At 36.7% G+C, this 9,217-nt stretch overlaps 2 protein-coding genes across 4 annotated transcripts in view; one reads left to right on the forward strand and one right to left on the reverse strand.

The window, feature by feature from the left end:
• Positions 1 to 1,353: 1,353 nt before the first annotated feature.
• On the reverse strand, positions 1,354 to 7,921 carry LOC148735625 (uncharacterized). Of its 3 annotated transcripts, XM_088754100.1 has the most exons (6): positions 6,436 to 6,501; positions 6,220 to 6,260; positions 6,099 to 6,129; positions 3,420 to 3,769; positions 2,427 to 2,627; positions 1,354 to 2,011 (listed from the first exon to the last, which is right to left on the reverse strand). In XM_088754100.1, the coding sequence occupies exons 2-6, from the start codon at positions 6,226 to 6,228 to the stop codon at positions 1,676 to 1,678; spliced, it is 927 nt and encodes a 308-aa protein (XP_088610226.1). In that variant the 5' UTR covers positions 6,229 to 6,260; positions 6,436 to 6,501; the 3' UTR covers positions 1,354 to 1,675. The 3 variants fall into 3 exon arrangements, with proteins under 3 accessions (XP_088610226.1, XP_088610225.1, XP_088610224.1); XM_088754099.1 differs by lacking the exon at positions 6,436 to 6,501 and adding an exon at positions 7,838 to 7,921 and having other exon boundaries at positions 6,099 to 6,260; XM_088754098.1 differs by having other exon boundaries at positions 6,099 to 6,260; positions 6,436 to 6,521.
• Positions 7,444 to 9,217, forward strand: part of LOC111345183 (uncharacterized) — a 15,751-nt gene continuing 13,977 nt past the window's right edge. The window contains exon 1 of the mRNA XM_088754102.1: positions 7,444 to 7,718. The gene's annotated coding sequence lies outside the window, so the exon portion shown is untranslated. The remainder of the gene's footprint in view (positions 7,719 to 9,217) is intronic.

Below are 9,217 nucleotides of genomic sequence, written 5' to 3' on the forward strand. Positions count from 1 at the left end.
TTGCGCCGACTATGGCATGACAAAATGACTTCGAAAGTACTCTATCTTCCCTGCTTTCTTTCTGCTTGCTTCGTGACGCTACGGTGTCTGTGATAGGAGATCACTTTGAAGGTGAAAATGGCGATTTCAAAGCAAAGTTCAGCCGGGTTTGTCCTTCGTATACTTACTAAATCTACAAGTAAGTAAAATTTATTTTAATATGTAATTATATTTTGATCGAGGCGGTCAATCACTGAAATTTCTGAAATTCAAAAATTCTTGTATTTATTCTTGCAACTATTTAATTCATACCACCTCTAAGGAGAAAGAAAAAACCGGGAAATCTGCTATTAAAATTTTAAAGGAATCGGGCATCAAGGGAGTCGTGGTAAATAGCCGAATAATTTATGCCTCGAAGAAAAAAATTGGCTGCTAGAGAGCAAATTTGATTCCATGAAAATGGAAGGGAGGTGAGAGCGTCCGAAGGCTGCTTGAGCAGTGGAAATCAAAAACATAGGCCTTCACGGTGTACTTTCGAGAGTTAGACAAAGCCTCAAACCTCTTCACTGCAAGAGAATAAGGAGGTTAATGGGCAGAAAAGAGTCCTTGAGGAGAGTGCTTTTAATGAAGTGGCAAAAAGGCTCAAAGTAGAGGAAAAACTCCAGCAAGCTCTTGCCAAATCAGAAAAGTCCAGTGGTTTTTACGAGAAGAAATTTAAGGATTTGGCTAGAAAGGTTGCCAGGATGAATTGAAGCGGCCCACAATAGAATAAGACCTTCAGTAAATATACACAAAGGCACCATTCTAGAATTAAGACACAATTTAAAGATAAATGCTATTCAACACTCTCTTTTATTGGAGAGGGAGGGAGGGAGAGGTAGGGTCTGTGGCTGGACGAGCTTTATTGGTACACATGAAATGGCCGGTTCTTCCCCATTGTGCCTGTAGCAACGGCTTCACAGGGCTCCCTGTTCCCACAGAGATTGCTATAGGTGCGACCGAGTACCCGGCCGTATAACATGGACGATAGGCAGACGGGCTAACATTAGCCTCGGTTGGTAGCCGGTCTAGGAGAAGCAAAACCCCGAACATAAACACCCTCCTTGTGTTACAGCCCCCGTTCACGGACAGTGATTACTGTCTCCATTCGAATTTGACGGTTATCTCAAACATGGTCTGAGGTATGTTTGTGTCGCTCATTTGAGTCTACTGCATTTACCCGTTTTAACGAAACATTGAGATATTTCTTCAGAATTTATGCCTTTTTCTATCGTTAGTATAACCGTTTGTTGCTTCTCCCTTATCGTCATTTGCTTTTCTCCCGCCAGCGCATCAACTAGTTTAAAGACGTCTTTAAAATTCAGCAGACATCAGTTCAACCTTTAAAATCATTTTGTAAATCATCTCTATTATGAATCTGTAGGCCAACAAGGGCTGCTGGATGTGATTATGGCACATGGACTTAATATCACTAGCTACTGTAGATGGATTACTGCGTATTTTGAAAATGACATCCAGGGGATGTATATGAAAGCGATCCACGCTACTTAAGTAGTTGTGATAATAAGGCCTAAAAAAAATACAAGCAAGGAGGTTGAGGTAATGTTACTCACTAAGAATACTGCTCTCTTCCATTCAGAGTATGAACTCATTAAACTTTATAAATACTCATCCTCTGCAATAAACGTTACAATTCCTAATAATCACTATTGAAAGAAAACCGTTCTAGAAACGAGTACTTGCTCATCTCGTTCATAATTTTTGCCTTCTGTTTTGAAGTCCACGCGACTGCATGTCTTGTCAACGACGGCTTAGCGTACAATAGTTTTGAGGCCGACTCGACAAAGTCAGCATAACAAGTTACTTCTAGAAAATTGCACAAGGTTTGCAAAATTTTCCGGGGCTTGGAAATAACTTCATGGCTGTACACATCTAGAACCTCGAACTTCCCATATCGTTTCAATCTCTTGGCAGACTGTACTTTGGCAAAAAAGTTGTCGATAATTTCATCCAACAAGGTTGCATTGCTTGCCTGCGAAACAAAAGAAGCCAGATATTTTATTACGAGTAGATTTAACACTACTAAGACTTAGTACTTTTATCGGCACAACTGTACTTAAAGTACAGTTGTGCCGATAAAAGTACAATTGTTTCCCGTCCTTCATATAAGAGAGGAAAGCTTAAAGATCTTAAAATGCACGTTAACTGTATGGGATAGGTAGCCTCGCTTCTTCAGAGGAGTAAATAAATTGTAGAAAGCATGCGCAGGTTCAAGAAGTCTATGATAACACATTCACACCAGCAAAACATGTTTAGGTGAACTGAATTTTCCATTAAATTCAAGCAATCGTCAACTTGCATTTTCAATGTGCCTCGTTTGAAATGAATGGGGTATGAGATTTTGCGACAATGGTGGCGAATTGCAAGTTAGTGAAAAAGAAACTTACCTTAAATGTGCTGATTTCAGCCATTTCTCTGACGTCGAGATTTCTCAGCAATTTAGTGGCAATATTGTCAAACGGATTTCTGATCACGTGAATGAATTTAAGTTTAACGGTAAGAGTTCTTCTTATATCCTCCAGAATATCAAAATTTTTTGGATTTTGTAACAAATGGCTTGTTGCTGTCCCCTTCTTGTCTCCTATAACCTAACAATAAAAAAACGAGTTGTAAACTTACCTATAGGCTCTACTTTGGCCTAACATAAGGCTACTAGCTGGGTGTATGTGCCCTAGAAAATAAAATTTCTTTTTCGCTGAGCAACGATTAGCTGTTGCAGTTAACCACGTTACAAATCTGGAATGTTGATGTTGTTCAAAATTTTTTAAGTACTGCCTACATTTTACATTGAAAAACGAGCCTTGACCTGTAATAGAAAAGAAATTCAAACAATGTTAGGCACAGAAAAAGTATTATCCGAAAAAAAAAATTCTTATAGCCGTGTGGATCTTTGCTTCAAGTTTGAGCAATTATTCCAAACGTATAAAGGCTGATAGTTTCGAAAGAAACTGTTTGGCGCTGCGTCGGTGGAGGTAACGAAATAATTTGAATATATCAACAAAGTTGAAATGGTAAATTGGCCACTGTTACGGTTATAAAAGCTGACGTTTCGAGCGTTAGACTTTCGTCGGAGCGAATGACGAAGGGCTAACGCTCAAAACGTCAGCTTTTATAACCGTAACGGTGGCCAATTTACCATTTCAACTTTGTTGATATATTCAAATTATTCCAAACGTAGCTTCTGATCAAAGCTATGCGTTGAAAATCTTCTTAAGCGGTCATCGGGATCCGTTGGAATATCTTCTCCCTTCCGGAAACATCCAATGCCCTCCCTCCACTCTGACGCCACTCTAGACCTTTAATCAATGCCCCCTACCCCCTAACCCCTTCCCCCTTCCCCTCTCCCCCCTATTTCCACCCACTCTAACCCCACTCTGTACCTTTAATCTGTCCTTGTATGTTCCTTGCCACTGTCCAGGTACAAAGTAACTATACTTTCCATCGAAGCGATATACTTCTGCACGGTTTCCAAACATCGCTTGAAATCTTGACAGGGCGTGCAGGGCAAAAAAGACGCGGGTCTTCAGTCCACTGCCACTTTCCAGCTTGTTATTTCTCCATTTTTCTAACAAGTTATATTCATGAGGAATGATAATCTCTGGATGAGCATCTAGAATGGCTCCGATGAGACTATGACCACTGCGGGCATGACCAATGAATAAAACAAAAGTTTCGACACCATCGTATAGCTTGTTGAGTCGTAATTCCAAACGTCCACCAGGGAATTCTCCTATTAAATTTCAAAATGGATATAAACAGTTGATTCAATCAAACACAAGTCTTTTAATTGTGTCGTACATGATGGCAAAGGTGAGTAGTTTTAAAAGTAATAGAAAGATAGCTGATAAGTTAAAGAGCTGAATTACAAGTAACGTCTCTTTAAGTAACTTCCTGCAAAAGACAAGATGAAGTTGCTTTCAATGTAAATCAGATATTTAAAATACTGTGAGAGGTCAAAACAGGGACATCCTTTTATCAGCTGATAACAAGTCTTAAGGTGGCTCGTACCGGTTTTCATCTTTTTGATGAATTGTAACTTTGAAAGAATAAAACAGAAAGACTGACCACGGCCAGTTCAACACTTTTTTACTGGGTTTAATTACATAATCATTGGTTATCCAAAAAAAAGTGTCATTTCGTCACTAACAGTTTCCATGGCAACGCTTTCACAGGCTTATTCAGACGCATTTTTTAGCTTGTGGCTTAAATAATTTGAAAACTAACCCGGTGACCCCCTGATTTTTTTCAGTGATTGATTTTGGCACTTGAAAAGGAAAATGCACAAAGATTTTTAAAAAATTCTACGGAGCGGAATTTCAGATTATCTACAAAAAGGGCAATTTTCACACATCACAAATTTTCTTCCGTATAATTTTCTAGTTTTTTTTCTGACGATTCCTTTCGACGTTATTATCATATTGGACCGATAAAAAGAAGGGGTCACCGAACTTGTTTTCATGCAATAGCTTTCGTGAGTTTAGCAATTTCCATGCGCGTTCTCGCGCATTTAAAAATCTGGATTCTTTAAGATCGACATTTGCTCATGATCTGTTTTAGCTACCGCTGACAATTGCGTGTGCTCGCGCGAGCACCTACGATCTGATGTTTACAGACGTTTACTGCTAAGAAAATCATGAAACAGCCGTCAAAAACAGCCTCCCGAGCTCATCTTAAAAATCCTACACATGACTTTTGGCTATATCATATTATTTTCCTTGAAGTTTCAAAGTCTTCTTCCACTTCGGGTAGATTATCCTTCACTTGAGTTCTTCTTTTTTCGCCGTCGCAAGATTTCATATCGGTTGAATATTTCTTTTAAATGTGAAGTGAAGCAACCTTTATTTTCTCCGAAAATCGTCTTCGTTATCTTAGTTTCTATCTCCTGCATTCACAGTGGCCGCTCAACACATCAAATACAAGCTCTTAGGTAAACTTCTCACAAAAAAAGAAAAGATTCCACGCGCCGCCATCCTTTTTTTGAATATTCATCTTTTGATCTCGCGCTTCTTTCGCACGTCTCTCTCGCGCGCGTCACGCAAGAGTGACCTGTTCCCCGCGCGAGAAAACCGGTGCGAGCCACCTTAACTATCCAAAGAGAAGGCCGCTTTGGTGCGTTTTTAGCTTTGTTACTCTGCCTATTAGAACACGGTTGCCTTTCAATAACATTTTGATATGAAATATGTCACTTATACAAAACAAAAAATTAATCAAAGAAAAACGAAAGGAATAAATGCATGAATGAAAAGTAAGTTAATATGTGAACTTCAAGGGAACTAACCTAAAATTAGGAGAATATTGTCGATCTAATAACAAAATAACCTTTATTGAGTAACTTCATAAAACCCGGAATCTAACATAAAAGTGTATAAAAAGTAAAAAGAAAACAAATCTTGCAAGTTACAATTCTCTTTTTAAGAAAAATTATCCATCGACTGTAAGTAATGTGTTCTAAAAACGAGTACAACGAGACATCGAATCTTTAATACACATTCAACATAAATAAATTGGTTTAAGTACAATAAAAATCACGTTATTTCACTGTGTATAATTTTTCGAGCCTCTGCAGTGGTCTGTCCTGTCACTCAAGGTTTTTCATGCAAAAGGTTTTAAATCGTTAGTGTGAAAATGGAATAGTTCCACGTTCAGTTTGGGTCGATCTGCCGCTCTCACTAAAAGTTAACAGCAAGGCCATGTCATGGTGTTTTTTCTGAATATAAACAACGTTTTGGCTGTTATTAGATACATTACAATTCTTATATCGCGTGATATATGAGCTCGTCTCAGAGAAAACAAGGGAGGAAAAAATAACGTGGGCCTTAAGGATGTCCGCTTTGAATGTATTTGTTGCTAGCAGGTTTTACTTTGGAGTTAGGCCATATTTTCAGATTCTCTGAAATCTTCAGATACCAAAGGTTGAAGTTTTTAAACTTAAAAGTTTCTCAAAAAATATAGTTAAGAAACTTTAAGCTGAGGACAAACGGCAATGCTGCATAACCAAGTCAGTTCATACAAGTTGAATTGAGATAGTTCACCTAGATCTACCATAGGAGTTTACTAACCATTACGCTGAGGAATGACGCTCGAGAGAACCTTGATGGATGGACGAGGATATAGATTAGTGAAGAATAACAAAGCTGTTACGAGGAGAAGAAGCAAGGCAATTACAACGTGAACACGAACCAATTTCATCCCTGTAGAAATCCGTCAGATTTATCAGCTGTCTGCAAAAGCAAGAATAATGGTTTCAATCTAGTAGAAATTTTGTTAAAAGGGAAGAGTATTAAAAATAGCTGAAATATTAAAATAATGTAATTTATATTTAAAAAAAATATGTGAGCCTCATCCGTTTTATATACAACTAGTAGAGCTGCCAGTCATTCTTAACTATTTACTTACTGGTTGCTATCATGCAGTCGAAGATGTAAAACCTGTGCTAAATATTTCAAGAAAGTCTTTCATGTCATTTTGTCAAACATTACTTTTGATTTACAAGTCAAGGTAACAGATGAAAGAATGATAAATTAAAAATTTGTCGCTAGGGTATTTTTTACCATAAGAAAAAATGTGTTGTATAGTTTTTCTTCAAATCTTCCATTATCCATCGATCATCCCACCGGGGATATCGGTTTATCCGAGATGATATTAACATATCAAAGAGAAGAAATATAAATTAGGTATACGTAGCGTTTTCAAATGTTTAACTGCACGGCAACACAAAATGAAGAGCTCTGCTGTAGAGAAGCATTCCTGTTAGTGAGTCATGATCAAATATCATTGCTTAGCAATAATAATAATAATAATAATAATAATAATAATAATAATATATAATAATAAATAATAATAATAATAATAATAATAATAATAATAATAATGTTTAACTGCACGGCAACACAAGATGAAGAGCTCTGCTGTAGAGAAGCATTCCTGTTAGTGAGTCATGATCAAATATCATTGCTTAGCAATAATAATAATAATAATAATAATAATAATAATAATAATATATAATAATAAATAATAATAATAATAATAATAATAATAATAATAATAATAATAATGTTTAACTGCACGGCAACACAAGATGAAGAGCTCTGCTGTAGAGAAGCATTCCTGTTAGTGAGTCATGATCAAATATCATTGCTTAGCAATAATAATAATAATAATAATAATAATAATAATAATAAATAATAATAATAATAATAATAATAATAATAATAATAATGTTTAACTGCACGGCAACACAAGATGAAGAGCTCTGCTGTAGAGAAGCATTCCTGTTAGTGAGTCATGATCAAATATCATTGCTTAGCAATAATAATAATAATAATAATAATAATAATAATATATAATAATAAATAATAATAATAATAATAATAATAATAATAATAATGTTTAACTGCACGGCAACACAAAATGAAGAGCTCTGCTGCAGAGAAGCATTCCTGTTAGTGAGTCATGATCAAATATCATTGCTTAGCAATAATCGGTTGTGGGCTGCAAAAACAATACGGATTTTCAAATTTGTATTATTTTTGCGTTCATCTTTTGAACTAACACTCCATTGTCGCTTCAAACAATTCGGCCGGTGAGTTCGTCTTAATCAGATTAGAGTTCAGTGAATGCTTTGCGCTAAACAAAGATAATCTAAACCACGGCTCGTTCAAAAGAAGTCCGGTTTCAAGGTATATAATGTCATTTTTTTTTTACTATGCACTTGTTATCTTCGTTCTAATTGTGTCGAGTTCCATTGCCGGCTCAGTAATTCATTTATTTGTGATGGTTGCATTCATCCTCCAGTTACCTTGATTGTAAGTGAAACACAGTGTTCAAATTGAGGCTCGGTGATTCCGGCTTCGTTTATATCTGATGATCGCTTTTTACTCTCATTTTCTCTTTGAATTCCTACGGTTTCTGTTGTGCAATTCACGGTACAAATATCCAAATTGAAAAGACTTACCGAGAATGTCTTTGTAGTTGAATTCAAAACTTCGCCTGCAGTTATGGAAAGCCATATTGGACAAAAGTGGTCGAGAATAATTTTGTCGGCCAAGAAATAATTTTGTCTTTCGAGATACATGTTCGATGGTCCAGAAATATTTTTGACGATTGAGAGAACTTTTTCATTGGTCGAGAAATAATTCCCTCTGACGAGAAATGTTTGTGGTAAGTTCAGAAATATTTTAAAGAATCGCGGAAACTTTTCCATGGGTCAAACAATTTTTTCACTGGTTGAAAATCTTTTGGTAGATCGAGAAATAACTTTGTCGATCGAGAGTTTTTTCGCCGATCGAGAATTTTTTTCGCCGATCGAAAATTTTTTGTCGATTGAGAATTTTTTTTGCCTATCGAGAAATTTTTGTCGATCGAGAATTTTTTGCTAATCCAGTATTTTTTGCCGATCGAGAAATATTTGGCGCGGGAGAATTTTCCTGAAGGTCGAGAATTGTTCTGCCAATCGAGCTGGTCAGCGGGCGTTTCGCGCCAAAATATAATCACATGGTACTAACGAAAATGGCGGATTGTTTACCCAAAAAGTAAAAAGTTGCGGGCGTTCTGAAGTATCATTGTAACAATGTTTGTACAGCTAGCAGCTGCTTACTGTTGTTGTATTGTTATGGAATTTTAAATTGGTGAGAGGTAACGATGAAGACTTAGAGAACTTCTTTTTGTCTCTTCACGACTGTGTTTCGCAAATAGAACACAACAGAGCTTGTAATAACCCCAGGTATGTCAAGTACCTGTACGAGCGCGTGGAGAGGCAAGTCCAAATTGTCGTTGCTATTTCGCTTGTTCTCGTCAACTCTCAAAGCAATCAGGTATTGAAGGAAATGTTTCAATATCTTCTTCATTCCCTCTGGGAGCTTCAGCAAGACTTGGGAAACAAAATGCTTGGAAATATACACACGGGAAAGCGTACGCCGAAGTCCGTCAGAAGGAGGTCATCTCGGGTCGATTTCCTATTATTATTATTATTATCATGAAATCCGAGCTTGCCCAATGTTTTCTTCATGATGAAGGCTCTATAAAGGTAGAGCATGTTACACTTGCAAAATTGAATAAAAGGAACACGTACTCTGTTTTCGCTCGTGATTTTGTATTAGCGTAAAAGATATTTTCTTTTACCTTGCTAAGCCATATTTTACAGTTCACACAATTACTGACGTTTGAGTGACATTGAAAC

The sequence above is a fragment of the Stylophora pistillata genome, chromosome 3 (assembly GCF_964205215.1).
Source record: "Stylophora pistillata chromosome 3, jaStyPist1.2, whole genome shotgun sequence".
NCBI lineage: Eukaryota > Metazoa > Cnidaria > Anthozoa > Scleractinia > Pocilloporidae > Stylophora > Stylophora pistillata.

Bases quoted from the DNA above. Each gene is read 5' to 3' on its own strand.
- LOC148735625 (XM_088754099.1), bottom strand. From the start codon at position 6,228: ATGAAATTGGTTCGTGTTCACGTTGTAATTGCCTTGCTTCTTCTCCTC. The intron at 3,770-6,098 runs GTTAGTAAACTC...GAAATTTAATAG, and splicing joins CGTCATTCCTCAGCGTAATG to GAGAATTCCCTGGTGGACGT. The intron at 2,012-2,426 runs GTAAGTTTCTTT...TTTGTTTCGCAG, and splicing joins CTGAAATCAGCACATTTAAG to GCAAGCAATGCAACCTTGTT.